Raw genomic sequence first — 23306 nt, 5'->3', positions numbered from 1 at the left:
TTTTTTTGGCTGATGCTGCATAAGCTCATACACTTGCTTTCTTGCATCACATGCCACTACTACTATAACCAGCTCCTTAACATAAGGGTCTTGAAAATGCCCTCCACATAACTCAAGACTCCCTCCAGTCACTGTCTGGCAAAGCAGAGTCAGTGGGATTATACCCTAGCTGATGTAGTTTCCTCCTAGAGAGTTAAAAACAATTTCAGTCTGGTGGGCTATGTAGCGGCCAGTCTGCGAAGGCTGTTTTAGGGCTATAACCCTCAAAATGTAAGGAAGATTGGATCTTGCTATGATGCTTGCCATAAGTTCAAAAGACATCAATCATACTGCATGATCAAAGAGATGGGGGTTGCAGGAGCTTTTCTCTGGAGACTAAACATGGGCTTCACCTCAAAAGAGGAAATTCCAAACTAACTCTTTGACAGGGATTATCAGAGCAGAACATATATGCAAGTACCATCTTTGAAGCAAAAGGAAGCATATAGCAAATGTTTAGTTATTAACAGGAAAAGATCAAGATTGTGTGCTCTCTTTTAAATTATTTCTTGCAACTTCTGACAACACAACTAAGGGAATTAGTTGTTCATTAAAAAATGCATTATGAGGGTTTATTTACCAAAATTAAATAAGAACACTTTGTTCCAAATATATTAATTTTCATTAACATTCTAAACAGAAGAGACTATTGCTCTGCTTATAGATTAAATTTACTAAACTAACTTGGCTTAAAAGCAACATGTGAAATTTCTTGGAGGGAGAGAATCTCCAAAATGATTAGCATATGTGACCTTCTGTAAAAAAACTTACAGAAAATTTCCTAGCTGATGCTTACTCCGCAGCTAGGAAAATTTTTTTTTGCCCAAAAGAAATAAAGAGAATCTCAAAGAGGATTCTTTATGGCACACTGGTAGCTAAGGTCATAACATACATGAGGCTTCAGAAACATTGTTTACAAGCCAATTAGTTTAGTAAACTGAATGTAGCATAGTTCAGATATTTGTGTTTTTTTTTCATGTTTTCAACTATACCCTACTTCCTCCAATTTTCTGGGTTTTTCTTCTGACAAAACACCTCAAGAAAATTCATTTTCCAAAAAAAAAAAAAAAACACACATTACGCACACCAAATAAAATGAGCAAAATTATATTGTTGTTGAAGCAGGAATGGTGTTGATAATTTCCTGCCCACCATGAAAGGCAAGCAGAGAGAGAGGAAGTATGGTTAATGGATGAGGGGGGGAGAGGTTCACATGCTCATTTTAATTTTAAAAAAAAAAGATATCATCACTTGCATTGCACCTATGAAATGTAGAAGAAACAAATAACTGATCATAAGTAATAATTCAATACCAAAAACTGAAAGTACTGCATCATCATTTGGAGAAAATTTGTTCTCATTCCTAAATAAAAAAAAAGTGGCATCTGTCAATAAATATTTTATTTAAATGTTACATGAATTAATTTTGATATATCAATGTGAATGCTTTTTTTTTCACAATACCATGTCCCTCTTTGAATGGTGACACTTATCTGTATTACTTTCAACTTCTACCTTACGAAATGAAAATTAAGTCTTATACAGACGTAATGCAATGGACTTTGTTAAAATAAATAAAGTAGAGAACATTGAATAAAAAAATATAAGTTTATGATATTCACAAAACAGTATCATTTACTTCAATGACATTAGACTTCAATTTTCAGGATATACATATGGGGTGGGAGGTTGTTCCAGAAAACTAAAGTTGAAGGAATAAATGAGGAAGAAGAAAAGTAACTGATTGGTGTTGTGGCACATGTTTGGACTGGTTTTAAAAAGAGAGTAGGAATTATAGAAGGCAATTCAGAAGAGTACCCATGGGAGTATCTATAGAAAGGCATGTAGCAGAAACAGAATGTCTATGAGACAGAGACTTTGTAAGAGATGGGTAATTAACCTAACTGCCCTCTTTTGAATAGATTTCTAGAAGCCTAAAAGAAGTTATTGGGGCACTGCTTCAGATATGGGAACAATATTCCATGGTAGGGTGGATTTGAGATTTATACAGAGTAGTTTTTTTTTAATGAAAACCCCAAACGAGAGATATTAGAACCTACAGTACTTAGTATCGTGCATGGGTTGAGAAGATGATTTGGTTTTTAGGAGCATTAGCAACTAAGGCCATATTGCTCTGGGGATATGCGATGGTCATTCCATGACCTTTCCACATCCTCCGTATTTGGTGGTCACGGGCTCGAACCCCGGTCTAATCAAGAAGTGTGTGCTACGCACTGCTGCTCCTGCCCACCTGGCTATGGAGGCACTGTTGAGAAGATATTTGTTCACATTAGACCCGAACTTCTGTAGATTGTAATTTTCAGGAAATATGTATGAAGGAAGGTTGTTCCAGAAAACGGAAGAGGAAAAGTTGGTTCTGTGGGTTTGAAGTTGGACAGTAAAGGGATGTTGAGTGGTTGTGGCAGGTGTTTGGACTGCTTGGAAGTGAGAAGGTTGTTGTTGTTTGTTATTTGGTTTTTAGGAGCATTAGCAACTAAGATCATATTGCTCTGGGGATATGCGGTGGTCATTCCCTGACCTTTCTGCATCCTCTGTATTTAGTGGGCACGGGCTCGAACCCCGGTCTAATCAAGAGGTGTGTACTATGCACTGCTGCTCCTGCCCACAGAGAAGCCAATTCAGAAGAACAGTGGCCATGGAAGTATCTATAAGAAAGGCATGCAGCAAAAACAGAAAGACTGTGTTAGAGAGGAGTCATTAATTAACCTAACTTCCCTGTTCTGAATGGAATTTAGAAGCCAGGGCAGTTTCCCCAAAACCTCTGTTTTGGGGAAACTGCCCCAGATGTGGGAACAATATTCCATGGTAGGGTAGATTTGCGATTTTTACAGAGTGAATAGCTGCTGGAAAGAAAAGTAACACAGAGTGAAAGAGAACACCCAGGTTTTTAGATGCAGAGGAAGCAATATTTGTAATAGGCTTATGCCACGAGAAAGAAGAAAAGTAACACTGACAGCAAAAGTGAAAACCCAGTTTGTTACATGAAGATTCAACAATATTTGTAATGTGCTTATCCCAAGAGAGAAGTCAGGGTAATCCCTAACAGAGATGTGTGAACTTGTCTAGAAATCTGTGTTGAAGATAGGAGCAAAAGAATCCTTTATGTGAGATATAAGAAAGGACTGAGTTTTAGAAGGATTGAAATCAACTAAGTTATCTATGTGCCACTGAATAATTACGTGGAGTGAGCATTTCAAGAATGCTGACTCCAGGTAATGTAGTGGATATTTGAGAAATTGCAACTGTTAATGCTGGGCAAGGTTTCTCAAACTGGAAGGTGGGAAGTAATGTGCTATCAACAGCAAAACTATGGATGGGATTTTCAGAAGGATTTCTGTGAAAGGTCATTAATATTCAGAAGAAATAGAGTGGGCCAGTAAATCAAACTGTCTTAGAATGGGGGAGATTAATTTTCTAGACACTGACTGGAACTTGTGAATTGACCACTTGCAAGACTTTTGTAGATTTTTTTTTTTATTATCATCATTAGCCATATGGTGCAAGGAAGCCTGAGGCTTTTGCTGCACCAGCCAAAAAAAAAAATTTCTTTTTTTTTTTCTATTCGAATTTGTCCATAGATGAGTAACATCAGCCAGTATATACCAGTGGACCAACACTGATAGAATCTATTCTGGTGATCATTAATCAAATGGAAGGTTTTGAGGTAGTTTAGGGGTTGTGGTTAACAGATTTCTCCATTACTTTACAAAGAGTAGATATAAGTGAGTAGTGTTTTTTGTCTGGCAGCACCGGGGGTCTTCCCCAACTCTGCATTTTTACTCTATGAAGAATACAATACTCTGCATAAGTATTGTATTCTACACAGAGTAAAAACGGAGTTGGGGGAGACCCCCCAGTTCTGCCAGACAGAAAAACACTATGCATTTATATCTACTCTTTCTAAGATATAAGTGTAATGGGACGATAACTGAATGGGAAGGATTTGTCACCCTTTTTTAGAACTGGCTGGATATGAGCAAATTTCCAAGTAGAATGAAAAACTCCAACGGAATATGAAAGTGTAAAAGGGCAACACAGAAGACATGTAAGCTGAGGAGCACAGGTTTTGAGAACAAGTGGAGAAATTCCATCAGGACCTGGCACATTCTCAGTATCAAGATTGTTAAATTCTTCTGACATCTTTATGACAGAAGACCACAAATTGAGTGTACTGGGAATGATAGATGGTTCACCAAGATCATCAGTTCAAGAGCTAGAAAAAAAATAGGATGCTAGCAGGTAGGCTTTATCTTTAGCTCAGGTTGTAATAGAATCAGTAGGTTTTAACAGAGGTGGGACTAGAAATGGGCAAAAGTTGCAGCCAACAGGTAAGACAGTAAAGTTCATTTACCATTTTATTGGAAGCTCAACTGTCAAATTGTTGAAAAGGAGGGAATAGTGCTAATTTAGTAAATATAAAATCCAATTGTTGAGGATCAAAATATAAATATTTGTATTCAGTAAGAATTTACAACAGAAGCATTCAAATCTATTACGGTGTGATCAAATTAATTTAATATACAAAATTCTAATCTATACAGTAACAGAGGGGGAGGGGATATATGAGAAATGGATACCAGGTAAATCGGTCAAAAAAATCTATGTTGACAGTTAAAAAAGAGAAAAGATGTCAGTGGTTTGCTCAAACACCACATTCAATGTTTTTTATTTCACGACGGAATATGTTTCTGTTTTAACTATCGCGTTCGTCAACACCACAACCATTACGAATAATATGTGGACATTAATTGATCGAAGATGAGCAAGCTGCAACGTATTGATTACCACTATTATACATGTATGGGTATTTTTCCATTCGAGTTTAAAAACAAAATCATTTAAGGTTAACTTGAGAAAATACTAGGAAGCAGATAAACTACGCTAAAATACAAAAACAAAACAAGAAAAAAAGTTTGTAATAAGGAGAGCCAACTCAATAATATATGCACCGAAGGAAATCATAATACGTTATACTAGAAGAAAAGCAAATGAACCTCTATACTAAATATTCATGGAGTTCAGTTTAAACTTAAGTTTAAAGATTGCTCTAAACTTAAATCTTAAGTTTAAAGCAATGAATTTATGAAAATCAATCTATGATGGCTAAAGGGGCACACTACTACTCAGAATAGAAATCATAAAAATTACCAATACAGTAATAAAGCTGAAAGCAAAATCGTTGCGCTGAACAATTATAGCGCCCCCAAAGTATTAAAAAAAGGAAAAAACAAAAACGCACAAGTGAAGTGAAACATCAAGTTTTATCAATATATTAGCCGTTATAGCATCTGCCTCATCTTGAAAAATTTATCAGTAGCAGACAGTTCGGTTACAATACATTTAAGCAAATTCTACAGATCTTTTCACTAATTTCTCTTTCCTTATGATATTTAGGCACTGATATAAAAGCTAGCAGCAACAATATCCTTTAAGAAACTCACACTTCAATCCTTAAAACCTTCCCAAATAACATTGTTATCCTACGAGCATGCAATCACGATGTGTATACATATTTCATCTGACCAATCACAAGCCTTTTTCAAACCATCACGTGGGTTAACCTCCGTGTCGAACTTGGTGGTGTAGCAAGCGGTAAAGCCACAGGCGCCATGTCAGATAGTATAGGCTTCCGCTATACTTGCAAGTCGATAACCTAGTCTCGGAATTAAGCCTTCTTAAAATTATTCTTCGGATGTGTTTATAATGACGATCATATTGTTTTTAGTAGATACGAGTGCTTCAATGAATCAACGAACCTATCTTGGCGCTAGGCCAACGTTACTCGATGTAGCTAAAGATGCAGTTGAAAAATTCATTAAGGTAATACAGTGAGGACACTGAAAAACCCAAATTTTATGGCGGCCATTTTGTATTCGAGACGCATACCGAGTTGAGTTGCTAGATAGCTTTTATATCTTCAAGGTACCTTAAAGTATAACTACTCTTTATTTTTATCTTTACAGATCAGACAAAGGGATTCAGCAAGTCGCGGTGACAGGTATATGCTTCTCACGTTCGAAGAATCACCATCACACATAAAGGTAGGGTTGATTACTTCGCAGAGTAGCACACATACACATATTGCCGGAGAATAATCCCTTTAGGTACAGCTTTCTTACTTTTCGAAAGTGCACTATCATTATATTTCCTCTGGCAAGGTGGTATATCAGTAAAAAAAAGTTACGAGTAGCAAAGTATATGATCAGAATAAATTATTACGCAGGATGACACACCTTGCACATCCTCATTGTGAGAAGACATCTTGCTATGAAAACGGCGGAATGACGGGAGTGACGTATTCGCGTTTGGCAGAGGGCGCTCAGTATCTTTGATATGGATTTGTCGTTACAATTTTTTATGCTGATATTGGCTCGACATTCTGGCTGTTCAAAAGATATAATTAAAAGTTTAACGTTCATAATTGTTTATTAAAAACATTAGCGGCGCGTAATTTATGAGTGGACTAATTTTTAAAGTCATAAAAATAAAAATAATTTCATGCAATAAAGATTGCACATACTGTATAAAACACTAAAATAGCAATATAGTCTTTTTTTTTTTTATTCACTCTGACATTTTGGGAGTTAAAAAAAAATAATAAAAACCATATATAATAATGAAGACTAGTGAAACAGTTGAGGATGAATTATAATATAATATCTAGATATATAAGAAGCAATGAATAGCAAGGAAACTTGATATTTCAAAAAGAAAAGTAATTAAAATTGTTCAGTACATTCATACAAACAAACAAGAGTTTTATACCTTTTTAGGAATAGCAATGCAACATAAAAATATATACTAAAAAGGAGTAAAATATTTTCAAGTCCAATACAATGAGAATTACTTCAAGTCCAATACAATGAGATATGCACTAATAGGATAAAACAGTTGCAACATCTGAGCAAGCTGAAAATATTATTTGAAAGCCTGCAACAGCTCCATAATTTTAATTTATTACCATTTTTGGACGTTGAATATCAGCACTAATGTATTATAATATATTGGCAAAAAATGCATTTATTATATATTTTAAATTAATACCACTTGTTTTTAATTTAAGCCCCATTTATGGAATATAATCTGTATCTGGGCTTAAGTAACAAAACAAAACATGATATTGAGCAGAAATTATGTACAAACAAGTAATATTGTACTGTTCTTTTCTACAATAGAAATAAACATTAATTTTTAATTTTACCAATGACAGACAGCTTTACATTATGCTGGAATGTAGTGTTCAGAGAGATATCAAGCTTAGATCCAATTATGGTTCTAAGCATCTACAAGTTCCCTCTTTTTGTCTTTGTTTTATTCTCTGCACTCGAATTCATGCAAATAGATTGTGACTGTTAGCCAGGGTTAAATCGAGACTGATTTTCAAGGGGGAGGGGGGGAATATATGTCATTGATAGTAATTGAATTAATATCATAAAGCACAATATTTGTTCCAGTGAGGTTGTGGGGGGTTTTGCCCTGATATTAGCAGGCCATTTTAAGTATGAAACATTTACAAATAATCCTTGATTTAGAACCTAATATGTCTAGAATATGCTAACAGAACATTGATTTAATTTTCTGTTAAAAGAAAAAAAAGTTCTTATTTATACTCTGGCACAACCACCAGGTCAGTGATGGTTTATAATAAATCATTAGTACAAACATTAATTGTATTTGGTAGTCATGGGCTTGAACCCCGATCTACTCAGAGTGTGTGCTATTCTCGCTCCTGACCACTTGCTACTCGGGCAAAGTTATTTATTTTTTTTTTTTTTGTTGTTGAATTGGAATCTTTTATTCATTAAGATTTACATAATTTATCCAAATGCTCATTTCTTTTTGTTTTTTTTTTCACATGTTCATCTATTATAATCCCACTTGTTAGTTTAGTGGTTTTTCATCCTGGAAACTGCAAGTGTCTGTTTGTGGGTTGAAAAATTTTGGAAAAATACATATTACTGGAATAGCGAGCCCAATTTAATAATTAATACATTTATAATAGAACACTAGGAAATTCTGTGAAAATAGTTTTGTTCTATTTATGGGTCAAGTAACAGACAGTTATACCAACATTCTAGTAGTATATTCTAGGCGTGTTAAGTTCAAAGTCTTTTTTTTTTGTAGTTGTTGGTGCATCGGCTTCTGTGGCCATAATGCACCTCCCAAAGTTTTTACAGTACTTTGATCCAAGCCCGAGGCAGGATTTGAACCCGTGAACTTTGGGTTGCCAGGCAGGCACTTTACCCACCCGGCTAGCCCGGTTGTGGAAAGGTCAGGGAATGACCACCAAATATCCCCGGAGCAATATGGCCTTAGTTGCTAATGCTCCTAAAAAAAAAAAGTTCAAAGTCAAGGGTTGTTTACATGTTTCATGCTTAAAATGGCCTGTAACATCAGGAGAAAACCCAGTATGTAACAACAGTGCCCCACACCCTCAGTGGAACAAATATTGTTTTTTATGATATTAATTCAGTTACCATTAGGATTTTCATCATTTATCCAATATGTTAAGCGCTTCAAATTTCTTGAGCTGTATATTTTTTTTTTACACGTTAACCTATTATAATCTTACTTTTGTCGGTTCAATGGATTTTCATCCCAGAAACTGGAAGTGCTGGTTTGTGGGTTTAAAACTTTTTGAAAAATACTTATTGCTGTAACAGTGAGCTCAATTTGAGAGGGCTCATTTTACAAAGATCCTTTCCTTATTCATCTGTTTGCTCACTCATCGCAGAAACCTTACTTTTTGGTGTCTATAAGTACACCCAAACTTTGACTGCATATTCATGTAGACAGCCCTATAGAAGATGACTGTTTATAAACAATCATCTTCTTGCAATCCATGTGAAATCAAAATAGAAGGTACTGCATCTTTATTTAGAGAAAATTAGTGGGGAAATTGGTATAGGCACAGAGCATGTAAATACTACTGAATTCACAAAACGCAGATATCAGGATGTCCTCCCTAACAACATGAACAAACTTATTTTGAAAGTTTATTAAGACATGATATGCTATTTTTGTTGAATGCCATACAAGTCATGGAACATAAATTTTCAAAAACCTTGAATAAGAATAACTTTTTTTATTTCTACAGTTTTTTTTTTTTTTTTTTTTTCACTGCTATTTTTTATATTTACTGCTGCAGAAGGACAATACAGGAAGTGATTTTAAGCTTGGGCTTCTTATTTGCACTAAAAATCTACATTCAGTGAAGGGAATATATAGCAAGAGATGTCTTCCAGTAGTATCACATTCCAATAAGAAACCTTGGATCACAAAAAGGGATTTTTGAATTTGTCAGCATTTTTTATAGCTTTGAAAGATTACTGCACTGAAAAGAATATTTCATAAAGTCTTGTTACTTTCCATAATGTCCTTGAAAGGTTATTAAGATTGTTTAACCTTTTGAAATAAGTTTGTTCATGTTCTTGTTAAAGAACATATCCTGAATGTCTATGCAGAAAGTATATTAAAAGAAGGTTAGCAGCTATTACTAACTGGAGCTCAGTTAATAATGCATAGTTAAACCCTTCAGACAGCACACCAGTTTTCATTGCATTGCTCCCATACTAAGTGGAAATGCCTTGGTTTCAAATGGCATTAAAATGAGAGGTATTTTTTTCACACTGAAGCCAAATTAGTCACTCTCAGACAAGGATTATGATGTTATTTCCCCGTGGAAACTTGGGTTTTCCGTCCATAAAAACTTGCAAACTTATAGAATACAAGCAGTCTAGACACAATATAGTGATGCCTCATAACTGCTTTGCTTTTGACAAAAACAAACACTATATAGTCCACTGTTAGGTTTACATTTGGCTTGATTGCAATAATATCCAGTCATAGATCGAAGTTGTATCACTAAATTTATTTATTTCAGACTATATACAGTTTGTGGCTAAATATTTTGGTTTGTTAAAGCAGACCAAGATTAGTCAGATGTGGCCAAATATTTTAGTCTGTTTTAACAAACTGAAATATTCAGCCACAACTGAATTTTTCAAAACTTGCATGCTAAATGTGTGTTATATATAGTTCACATTTACTTCAAGATTTATTCTCAATTCCTTTAAGTATTTGAACAGTTAGTTGTTATTTATTATAATAAGTTTGTGTTAATCAATTTCACAGAACAGTATAAATTATCTTAGTGAATTACCCTGCATGTATATAATGTGCCCTTCAACAAATCATGAAACTTTTAACAGTATCCTTAATATAACTAATTGATCAAAGGGTTCTCATTTTTAAAGCACATTATTTGTGAAGGTCATTTATCCAGTTTATCAAGAAAACAGATAAAAAAGACAGGTTGACAATATAAAAAGTCTGGAATAGATGTGATATTGTCTAAGCAGTTAATTATATTGCAAACCCTTAGGCAGAAGCTGTGAATTTGTGATATTCACAGATCTTCAAGGGGTCCATGGACTTCTTCACAGATCTTCAAGGGGTCCATGGACCCCTTGAAGATCTATTAATAATGCCCAAATTTTATTTTTTAGTAATAGTAGCAAATGATGCCAGGAAGTAAACTTATACAGTATCAGCCAAAAAAAAAAAAAAAAAAAACACTACCCACTGTCCATCTCTATTAATATGTTTAATTCTTCTTTAAATTTATTCATACTACCTGCTTTCACAACATCAGTTGGTAGTTTGTTCCAACAATCAATTACTATCTGGTGGAAAGCAAATTTTTGCATATCTATTCTGCAGCCATCCTTTTTTGTTTATGTCCCCTTGTATGTGTTGTCTGAGAAAGAATAAGAATACTATCATTTTGTTTACTTAATTCATTTAAAGCACTAAACCCTTCAGTTAGGTCTCTTCACAAATGCCTTGTTTCCAAGTGCTGCAATTTTCAGACATGAAGTCTTTTTGGTAAAAGTACTCCTTTGTGTTCTGGACTAATCTGGCTGATTGTTTCTGCACCTGTTCCAAGAGATCCACATTTTTCTTAAAATGATTGTTTTAGACCTATATGCAGTACTTAAAATGTGGCTTATCCATTTTCATATACAATGGACCAATCACCTCCTTGTCCCTGCTAATAATGCATAACATTTTAAAACTGAGAAAATTTACAGTATAATGATGTTTTTGTTTAATTTTAGGAATATGTGGAAATTTTTTAAAGTTAAAGGAGGGGTGTCCTTATGTCACTGAAATTTGAGAACTGTTCATCCCTAAATCTATTTTCTCAGTCCATTGTGGTGCAATATAATCTTGTCATTTTTGCACCATAAAAAAAACCAAAAACCAACCTCAGTCCAGTGAAAAATTGCAACTCCAATTATAGGTGTTGGTTATATTAAAATTGAAGATGAGGTTATTGATTATTTGCTGAAATGGCAAAGTGAGTCATTAACAATTTAGAAACTGATAAAACTTAAGGGATTAGTGAGAGAGTTATGCAGGGAAAATGAAAAATTTATACATATAAGATAGCAATATATACAGGATGTCCCAGAAGTAATAGGGGAGTTATTTTAAATTTTTTATTATTAGTTGTACAACAACCAGCAGTCACTATAATTTTTATTTAAAAAATTTAGACACAAAACAAAAAATTTATTACTACAGTTCAAAGTGCTGTATATTCACTTAAATAGATTTTTAAACTCTGTTTTTTCACAGAGTAGCATAAACCTACCAACACAAATCTTCACTAATCTCTGTGCAGACATTAATAATTTGCTGCTTTAGTTGCTGGATATTCCTGTTTCTTAGCATAAACCACATTTTTTAAAATGCATCAGAGGAAGAAATCTGGAGGAGTAAGATCTGGTGATCAGGCAGGGTAATCATTTGGTCCACTGCTGAGGAAAAAGTTCATCTAACTAGTTTGCAGGCTATGATGCAGTAATGGGATGGAGCTCTATCGTGCTGGTACCACATTTCCTCAGTATCCAGCCAGTTAACTGCAGCTCGAAAAAATTCATTATTTAGCATGGCCACATAACTTTCGGCTGTCACTGTTCCATCAAAAAAGAACGGACTCATGAGATCTGAAACACCAATCCAAATGATGATATGGGATATTGTCATCCTTTGTAATTTGCACATGTGGACTTTTACTTGACCAATAAATGCAACTGTGCTGATTCACATGGCCATTCAACTTGTTGCTTCATCACATCAAAAGATTTTTTCAGGAAAGGTGTTATCCTCTGCACATTTTCTTCTAAAAGTTTTGCAAAACTCCATGGATCATCCTCAGTCATAGCATGAAGCAAATGTGGATGATATGGTTTCAAGTTGAGTTCATCAGGTATCCTCTGAATGGGTTTTCTTGAAATGTTAAGTTCTTATTGAGATTGCCTGATAGACTTTTTTGTGGACTCTGGAGGAAAGGAGCTTCAACAAGCTGCTTGTTTTATTATGTGCAGACAGGCCTTGATCTTCCGTCATTAACTGAACCTGTGGCTTCAAAGCACTTGACGATGTTGGCCACTGTCTTATTTTATAGACTGGTCAGACAGCTATAGAAAATGGCAGCACATCTCACTTTTGTTTTCTGTTTTATAAATGTCTTCATGATAAAGACACATTCTGTATTTGTGTACCTTTGGTGATTGACATGCTCCATAGTTCTAAAATTAAAATAAAAATCGGTTAATTATCAAAGTAGTAATAAAAAATAATTTTAAAATAACTGCCCTATTACTTCTGGGACACCCTGTTTATTTTTTAATTTGTTCATATTTATACCTCACCCTCCCAACTTCTATCATTTATATGGTTTTTCATCTTGTAAACAGGCATTTTCAGTTTGTGGGATGAAAATCTAACTTGGGGAAACAGTACACAGTAATATATGGGAAAGACTTTTTAATCACATAGATAAATGACTAAAAATTTTGACAACAATAAACCTCCTTTGGAAAAAAATACTTAAAATTAGAAAAAAGTTGTATCACCGTAAACAAAAAGTATATGGTTCAAACAGTATAAAGCAGTGGTTTTCGACCTTTTTTTTTTTTTTTTTAATAACAGCACCCCTAAGAATTTATTTTATTTTGTGGCACCCCTACTCAGTTTTCTGCCTGTTAGATTCGATTCTCTCTTTGTGTGTATATATATATATATATATATTAAAAAAATATGTTATGTGATAGTTATTACCAGTGCTTTTTTTGGGATGGTACGCAACGGTACACCTTTATTAACGTGAAGTTTGGATGCAGTGCACTTCGAAATTTATAATATTCCGCAAATTTTTTTCATGTTTACCCACTGTTCAAATAAGCTTAAAATTATTTAACGAAATTTGCATTTTTACTGTCTATTGTTAAGATATTTTCTTTATAAAAAATATTATAACCATTTTATATATAAAATGGTTATAATAATTCTTATAACCATTTTTATAATTCTAAATTACTCAGTCGGACCTCTGTTTAACGAAGTCCTTTTATAGTGAATTATTTCAAATTCTACTTGGAAGTTACATTTAAAATAGTTTCCATTGAGCAAAGAAAATTTTCATATAGCGAGCGGATTAGGAGAGAATTAACTCAGTTTCCATTTCTGGCCCTCAGGAAATTTAGGCAAATAGTGCTGCTGCTGCGTGAATTAAGAGAGCTAAAGGGATTACCATTCTACAACTTAGTGGTACCTGGTAAAACCCATCCAACCAACTGTCCCACAAATGGAGAAGTCGCGCTAGTCAAGAGTGAGCAGATCAAGGTGTATTCCCAATGGGCTCTGGCCAACCTTCTACTGCAGTGGTGTCCAACCTTTTCCTGTACAGGGGCCATATTCAAAAATATTCAGTGTGTTAATGTTCTTTAGTGTGTTACATTTTCCATATCTTGTTGCATGTAAAATTGAAAATATTCGAAAATTTTATTAAGTGCAATACATAATTACATTTATTGAACAAAACATTTAATGAGAAAATTTTTTTGATAATTAACCAATTTTAAAATGCTGTTTTAGTTCACTTTCCTCGTGGGCCGTAGGTTGGACACCACTGTGAATCAACTGTAAGCGCCCCATTCGAGAATTAGAAAAGTGATTTTCTTTTACCCCGACAAATAATCATCTGTTTCGCAAAAGTGCGTTATCCACATTTTCTGTAAATTTTCCCTGTCTCTGTTTACATGGTCACAGTACCTGAATATCCGAATGACACTGACACTTTGAATAGTTTGAAAAGAAAAAGAAAAAAAAAATTCAAATTTAAGAACTAGTGACAATACCGATGGTGAGAGAAGGAAAACGAGGACAACAAAGGTATTAATCCTTCTAAACATGAACTGTTGGCATTTGGTGAAAATGAAGTTAGAAAATTGTCAATTAGGTTACAGTTAAATGAAAGAGATGAAATTCTTGGATACCTAATTGATAATGAGGTTTCGGAAGAATTGAAGTATTTGATGAACACTCTGAGTACGATACCAATGTCAAGTGAATGAGGTTTGTTATCTGGTTTTTAGGAGCATTAGCAACTAAGGCCATATTGCTCCGGTATATGCGGTGGTCATTCCCTGACCTTTCCGCATCCTGCGTATTTGGTGGTGACGGGCTCGAACCCCGGTCAATCAAGAAGCGTGTGCTACGCACTGCTGCTCCTTCCCACCTGGCTACGGAGGCGCCTAAGTGAATGAGGATGTTCACAAATGAATCTGATCGCCAGCCCAACCAGCACTTCGTTGATGACAAAAACAGTTTCTTCACTACTGTTTCTTAAAACTGTAGGCCCACCGCTGATCCGCTTCGATCCAGCAAAATATTATTATTAATATCAATTTATTTCCGAAGAAATGTTCCTTTACAGCTATGTAGCTAGAGGACACGAGTTACATACAGAGATTAAATATAAATGACAGACAAATGCATTGTGTACAGAGCCCAAATACAATACACGGCCTTGAACAGTCTCTGGTGAAGATACATCAACACAAAGATACAACATATAAAAGTACATATAGATACAAAAGAGTGTGGATAGTGCGGCATCTCAGAGAGTCCACCTAGAGCATTACGAGGGCATACATGTCTGCAAGAATGGAAGATCTGTAGGTTCTGTCCTTGCAGAGCTTCTCAACGTCTATGGCTAATCTATTCAATATTTGGAAGGAGTTATGTGAAAACATGTTGTCCAGGGAGGACATGCTACGCAGCTTCGATCTGTATGGGGATGTGTTGGTCTGGCATCTTCTCCCGTCTGACGATGATATCCCATATATCAGGTGAGCTCAGTTTTCCGGATAGAAGCTGAGAGAGAGGGTAAGAAGGTTCCTAGAGATTATGTGATACCTCCAAGGAAGCGTATTAAGATTGGTGACCAGAACAGATTTTGAGAGTGTAGGTGTTAGCCTGGCAGCCCTATTTAGCCATTTCAAAATCCAGTATTCCAGGGAAAGGAACCTGACTTGGTATGATGAGGGTGCTGAGGACCATATTGAGGCATATAAAGGAATTGGGATTATGCATCGAAGAATGTATTTGATGATAAGGTGTGGGTTATGGAAATTGGATAGCTCCTGTTTTACTGTCCATAAAGCTAAATATGTTTTCATTTGAGTGGCATTAAAGTGAGGTAAGAAGGTGAGGTCTTTGTCCCTGGTGACACCCAAATCCTTATGTTGGGTGATTTTTAACTGGGGAATTCGCTATAATGATGTTCACATCGTTGGTATTTTTCTTCTTGGCAGTAGAGAGTTGTGAAGTTTTCTCTTTGTTAATGGAAATCTCAATCTCATGAAGGTATGTTGTGAAGGTATTTTGTGATGATGAAGAACTTAATATCATCTGTGTAAGTGGTAAAATCAGCATGATTTGCTAGGAAGGGTTCTAAAGATGCTATGAAGAGGGTGGCAGAGAGAGAGAACGCCCCCTTGGGGAAGGCTTCTGGAGCAGAGAATGCGGTGATTATGGTTCTGATTTCTGATGCATAGGGTCCTGGACTGAAGGAGTTTCCTAAGGAGAACTGGAATGTGGTCAGAGATTTTGAAGTAGTTGCACAGTATGGCACATAATGCATGGGTGGACAGATTGTCAAAGGAAGCCTTAATGTCGAGGAACACAATATCCAGTTGCTCTTCGTTGCCTAAGGTACCTTCAATTCTGAACAGTGTGTCCATGGGGTTGGTGATTGTGGATCATCCAGGTAGTACACTATGGAGGTTTGTGGGTGAACATGTGATGGGTGAGAGCAGGGTGTATGGCTTTTTCCAAGATTTTGAGGAAGGTGCATCCTATGGAAATTGGTCTGTAGTCATTAGGCGATTTTGGGTTAGACTTTTTTGCAACAGGAGAATCATAATATGTGTTCCAGATGGTAGGGTAAACTCCTGTTTCGAGGATGGAGTTGAATGCGTCAAGCAGTAGGTCTATGATATATACACTGCATAGTTTAATCAAGAAAACAGGGAATCCGTCCGGACCAGTGGTAGACTTGTTGGAAAGACTGTTGATGACCTCAGTAAGGCATTTCTTTGTAACCTTTGATATGTCAATTCATGGCTGCTTCAGAAACGTCATTCAGCAACCGACACACAAAGAGGAAGAAAAGAAGTCGGCATAGGATGTCGGATGAGAACTTAATAAAAATTTGAAATATTCTACAAAAACTTTATTATGAAATTATTTTTACTTATTTTACTCACATTTTACTTATTTTTTTTATATACTTGAATAATAAATTTATGCTTAATAAACTGTTAATATACTTCATTTGTTGTCCTTATCCTAAAAACATTACTACTAAAGTAACAGTATCAGGAAAAAAAACATTTTAAAGATCTTTTCATATCCTTTTAATTTTCAATTTTTCCTGACAGCAAAGAATGAGTACCAGCACCTATTTTTTTACAAAAAAAACACTGGTTATTACAATAATATAACTATAAACAAAATTACAATTCATAATACAAATTATATATACTGTATATATATATATAATAATTTAATTTTTTATATAGAGGTACTAAATAAACATCTATTATAGATCGCCACAAAATTAAATAGATACTGTACACCTTTTTATAATGAAATAAATATAAAATTTAAAAAAAAAGTTTAAGTAACTTAAAGCAAAATTATTTGGCACCCTTGGTTGAAAACAACTTGTCTAAAGAAATTCTTTATGATTGCTAGTCATGTGAATTTCTGGGACAATCAATCGGTAGGCAACTCTTCCTTTGCTCAAACCACCATATTATCGACATTCCATTTTTTGAGTATAAAACATAATTTTTATGTTTTATACCATACTTTAATATTATTTATATATAGTAAATTTAAGTTTTTAATATATTCTCTATATTAAATTAGATTAAATTATATAGAATATATTATATTAAAATATATTATATATTTAATATAATATATTCTTTTTAATATATTGAATTAAAAATTATTGTATACATAATTTTTCAAGTTCATTTTTTATGTGTGCATTACATTTTAGGGCTACAAATGCATTTTAGTTGGTAATGCATTTTTCAATAATACCCATATTTCAATGAAAAAAAATGAAAATTTGTTTGCTATAATTATCTTAGCACAATATTTTACAGAATTGAAATATAATAGAACAATATCCATTTGGAAGGCTGTAAAGGAAGAGTAACATAAACTAGGGAAAATTTTAGTACACACTCGTTGCATTAAAATTCATTTTAATTATTTATAATTAGAATGAATTTTTCTAATTAAAGTTTTTCTAGCCAATAACTTTTAAGTTTGTACTTAAAAAGTTATTGGCTAGTCACAACTTTAACTATGTTTCCATCAAATTTCATAATAATCCAGTTTTCTGCACCACTTTTTTTTTTATAATGAAGTTATTTTCATTATTTATATTTAAAATGGCAAATAATTTTTAAAATTACGAGTCTGCTCAAGTTATCAGTGGTGTTGGTATTTATATGCTGTATTCAAAATTATTACATAAGGGAACTTATTGATTTGCCCTGAACTTCAGTAAAGGAATTAAGTACTCCATTTATAGAAGTAGTAAAATCTCACAGAGAATTAAAAAAAAAAAAAATTTCCATTTATAGTCTGTGTATCCTAGAGGAACCAGAAGAGTTCCCAACTTCATTTCAAGTGCTTTAAGTTGAAAAACCAGTGTAGCAGTTAACAAACTGGCTGCATTTTTATAGCAGCATAATAATGCACAGCCTAAATAGGAATCATTCAAGGAATTAATCTTGGAAGCTACTAGAATTTTTATATCAACTAAGAAATACTATTGAAGGTTTAGGCCTAAATGAGTGTCAGATGAACTAATGAGAGTAGTGGCAGAGAAGAAAAATATATTGGATGTAGATATAAGCTAGTCTGTAATCAAGCCACAAACGAGGTTAGGCAAGCGAAGGCAGATTACGAGAAATCTTTGGTAAAGGATGCAAAGAAAAAGAGCAGACTTCTTTACTTACATAAATTCTAGAAGGAAGAGAATGAATCATATTTGACATCAGTGGTTCAACTGCCGATGATCCTGCTCAGGTAGCTGACAAACTGAATGAGTATTTTGCATCTACATTCACACATGAGGAATTCTGTAGATAGGAAGTGGAAGCCAGAAGTTTATCAAACTGTAATGAGGACCAAATGACTTTGGTCTGAGAGCAAAGTGGAGGAGAAATTGTTGAAGTTAACCATGAGAAAGGCACCTGGGGTGGATGGGATCTATCCATTTATATTAAAGGAGACAGCAAAGGAAGTAAGCAAACCCTTAGCCATAATTAGGAGAGAATCTATGGATTCAGGGATACCGTGGACTAGAGATATGCAAATGTATCTCCAATTCAGAAAGGGTATCAAAGGGTGACACTAGTAATTGCAGACCTGTTACTTTAACTTCTGTTCCAGGGAAAATAATGGAGTCACTGGTTAAAGAAGCATTGCAGGATCATCTAGACAAGACTGCAGTAATAATTCAGACACAGCATAGGTTTGATAAGGGAAAGTCTTGTCTGACCAGTTTGATTGGGTGCCTCTGTTGCCAGGTGGGAAGGAGCAGCAGTGCGTAGCACACACTTCTTGATTAGACCGGGGTTTGAGCCCGTCACCACCAAATACGGAGGATGCGGAAAGGTCAGGGAATGACCACCGCATATCCCGGCGCAATTTGGCTTTAGTTGCTAATGCTCCTAAAAATCAAATAACAAACAAAGAGACCAATTTGATTGGATACTACAATGCAGTCACAAAGGAAGTGGATGAAAAAATAATTTTGATATCATATACTTGGATTTCAGGAAAGCTTGTGATATTGTTGCATATTTATAAAAGACTGCTGTACAAATTGGAGCAGTGTGTCATTAAGTGCAAGTTGCTGCTATGGATCAAGGGTGGGTGAGTGGGAGAAGACAAAGAGTGGTAATCAGTGGAACACTGCTCTTCGTCATACAGTCCATTTTTATCATGCTATCGTAAGATCAAGGTTAGATTATGGATCACCAGTTTACAGCTCTGCTAGAGGTCTTTGGACCCTATTCACCACAGTGGCCTACGCATTGCTCTCGAAGCCTACTGCACTTTTCCTGTACAGAACCTGTACGCTAAAGCTCATGATCCTCTCTCTCTCTCTCTCTCTCTCTCTCTCTCTCTCTCTCTCTCTGAAGAAAATTTTACTGCTAAATTATACTGTTAAAATCAGAAGCCAACCCCTGCATCCGGCATGGAAACATCTATTTACTCCAAATTGGGAGAACTTGTATGCCATTTATCCATTAATAAATCAACCTGCTGGCATACGTCTTTGCTCGCTATTTGATAATTGGCAGCTAGACCTTTCTAAAATAGCCACCACTAGTTCCACTGCTACTCCATGAGCTTTCTGTCCCTTCAAGAATGGGAAAAACTACTCTTTATCCACAGAATATAAATATAAATGCAAAATATGAATCTCATACCTGGATATACACAGAGGGCTCCAAAACTGATCATCAAAAATGACCATCGGTGCTGCTGTTGTTCTTTCATCATCCATAATTTCTAGTCAGTTACCTTTAGAATGCAGTGTCTTTACTGCTGAATTACATGCCATACAAATGGCCCTAGAAGTTATAACATTGCACCAGTTTACATATAGTATTATTTTTACCAAGAAAACATCACAACTACCTACATGATAATATTCATAACTTGCTGACTGATCTAGCTAAGGACCATTCCACAGCATCCCAAAGATGCTTCACAGGGTTTATGTCCAGTGAATGGAGTTAATATGTTGTAATCATTTGACGCCTCTGTGGCAGGAGCAGTACGCGTAGCATATGCTTCTTGATTAGACCGGGGTTCGAGCCCGTGACCACCAAATATGGAGAATGCGGAAGGTCAGGGAATGACTGCCGCATATCCCCTACCCATAAAGGGTAGGGTTGGTGTCAGGAAGGGCATCCGGCTGTAAAAATTACATGCCAAAACAATAAAAACGCTGACCCCATATATAATGGGGAAAAAACGAGGACAAAAAAAAATGTATATATGTTGTAATCATGGTTTTATTATTTTTGCAATCTTAGTTTGGATTTTGCACTGGGCTGTTCTTAAGTTGTCTTACTGTTATACTACATATAAATAGCACTTCTCATATAATTTATTTGTAATATGGTATCAATACACCCAAGATACCCATTTCGGTTGTTATTGCCACTTTATTAGCAAAAGGCCAGTTACCTCATCTGTGTAGCATCTAAAACTCAATCATGATTTGTCCTTTCCTTAGCCTGTGGTTATAAAAGTGGAAGTACCAAATGTTATCACCACCAATAAACTGCAATATAAATGCAGATGAAAGACAAAATCAATTGGCAGAAGTTAATGTTGTTGTTATTATTATTGTTATAGACAATTAGATATTATAGGGATAATCAATATTCATTTCTTGTCTAAAATGTCAGTGTGACCAATGTAATTGTCTTGACAAAGGATAATTTGATGCCATATCCGGTGGAGTATATTATACAACATAACATGAGCAGTTTTGATATCAGTATTAAAACTCTGTAAGAATCACCCCCAAATTAATTGAAGAAGCAAAAATAAGTGAGATATACAGTCACTCCCCGGTTTACATAATACTCGACTTATGGAAATTTGACTTTACGTAAGTTTTGGCTGGCTGGTGCAAACTTAAAAAAATCGTGGAAATGTATTTTGCATCCCGTAGGAATAAATGGAGGTATCATGAAAATTTCATAATGTGAACCCAATAACACATTGTTTTTTTTTTTTTTTTGGTAATTCATTCTAAGACTTCAGAAGTTGAAGCCATATAACTAACTTATTTCTCTCTAAAAGGTCATTTTTATAATGGAAATTGCACTACACTTTCATCGTTATCGTATGTTCTGTTATAAGAATCAATTTTGAACGCCTTTGTGATATTTTTCTAAAACACATATCTGGTGGTCACTACCATAAAACAATAAAAACAATTTACACTTTCCGGTTTATTGGGCTTTTCTGTTAGCACATCTGTTATAAATGGGTAGTAAACTCTATCTTATTGCATTTTCGATGATACCGATAACTGGAATTCTGTGAGTTTTTACGTTACGGTATTATGGTGAAATGAGTTCCCCTTCAATGAAATCTTCAATCATATAAAAAACAAAAATAAATTTTCAGAATCTTCTCTTCACTTCTATTTACTTATTACAATGGTGAAGGGAAAGGGATAAATGGAAAGTGCAAGTGCTGGCAGTGTTAGGAAACCACACAAAATTGATTTAGAAATGAAAATGATTAATTAAGAAGTATGAAGAGCGGGTTCAATGGTGAATACTGTTTTAAGGGACAGTGCACGTATAAAAGAACATGTTAAAGGATCAATGCATTTAAGATCAAGGTGATCACAAAACAAGTGTTCAGGTTTTCTATCGAAGATAGAAAAGCTATTAATAATATGGATGGAAAATCAGATTCAGAAGCAGGTGCCTCTCAATGGCCATTCAAGCAAAAGCAAGAAGTATTTATGAAGATATTAAGGATAAATACAGCGAAATCTGAGCCAAGTTAGTGGTAAGCAACAGGTGGTTTTATAGGTTCAAGCATCATGCTGGTTTCCAAAACATTAAAGTATGCAGTGAAGTCGCCAGTGCCGATTCTGCAGCTGCAGAGAAATTTTGTGATGTGTTGGAAAAAAACCCTTCTAAATCTCTACAGCCCTCAACTTCCACAGCGGTGTGCCTATCAGGTAGAGAGTTAATTCTGGCAATGATGCTCAAAAGGTAAAATTTGCTGACATTATGCCTGTCTTCTCTCTCTTTGTAATTTTGTACACTTGTAATTTTTCCTGCCCATGAGATAAAAAAAAAATTGAATAAGTAGTAGTAGTAGTAGTGGTGGCATGTGATGCAAGAAAGCAAATGTATGAGCTTATGCAGCATCAGCCAAAAGAAAAAAAAAAAAAAAAAAATCACACCATTCCCTCCAAATGCCTGGCCAGTTCCTCCTTAAATTTATTCAACCTATCAACTTCCACAACGACAGATGGAAGTTTGTTCCAGCAATTAACCACCCGCTGGCTAAAGGAAAATTTCCGCACATCTATTCTACATCTGTCTTTTCTTAATTTGAATTTATGCCCCCTTAGATTCGTAATCTGAACAAGTGGAAGGATCCCATCAGAATTCAGCGTGCTCAACCCATTCAAGGCCTTATATACCTCAATCAGATCACCGTGCAGGTGCCTAGTCTCCAGCCACTGCAATTTGCAGAACTTAAGCCTCTCTTGGTAAGAGGATCCCTTCATTCCCCTCACCAATCTTGTTGCCCTTCTCTGTACATGCTCAAGTAAATCTACATCCTTCCTAAAATGAGGCCTCCAGACCTGTACGCAGTACTCAAGCCGTGGCCTGACCATTGCCTTATACAGAGGGATAATCACCTCCTTTTCCCTGCTAGCAAAATTCCTATATATCATTGACAAAACCCCATGACCTACCCTGGCAGCCTGTCTGCATTGCTCAGAAAACTTCATATCTGCCTGCACAATTACTCCCAGGTCTTTTTCATTTTCTACCACCTTAAGTTGTAGTACCACACAGTTGGTACGTTTCTCTGGGGTTACTTCTACCCATATATAGTACTTTGCATTTGTCAAGGTTAAACTTCAGTTGCCACTTCTTAGCCCATCTGCCCAAATTATCTAGATGCTGTTGCAGTAGCACACTGCCATTACTGTCATTAACAACCCTGCCAACCTTTGTATCATCTGCAAACTTCGACATTAAGCCTGATATACCTTCATCAATATCATTGATAAATATACA

At 35.1% G+C, this 23306-nt stretch overlaps 1 protein-coding gene across 1 annotated transcript in view; it reads left to right on the top strand.

Moving 5' to 3' along the window:
- The first annotated feature begins 5459 nt into the window (after positions 1 to 5459).
- Positions 5460 to 23306, top strand: part of IntS6 (integrator complex subunit 6) — a 324867-nt gene continuing 307020 nt past the window's right edge. The window contains exons 1-2 of the mRNA XM_090385345.1: positions 5460 to 5880; positions 6024 to 6101. Coding sequence (XP_090241471.1) covers positions 5764 to 5880; positions 6024 to 6101 — 195 coding nt within the window. The 5' untranslated portion in view covers positions 5460 to 5763. The remainder of the gene's footprint in view (positions 5881 to 6023; positions 6102 to 23306) is intronic.

The sequence above is a fragment of the Mastigoproctus giganteus genome, chromosome 1 (assembly GCF_048544385.1).
Source record: "Mastigoproctus giganteus isolate SK-2022 chromosome 1, ASM4854438v1, whole genome shotgun sequence".
NCBI classification, from domain to species: Eukaryota; Metazoa; Arthropoda; class Arachnida; order Uropygi; family Thelyphonidae; genus Mastigoproctus; species Mastigoproctus giganteus.
The sequence above is the reverse complement of the archived record's forward strand: the minus strand, read 5'-3'. Positions and strand labels throughout refer to the sequence as shown.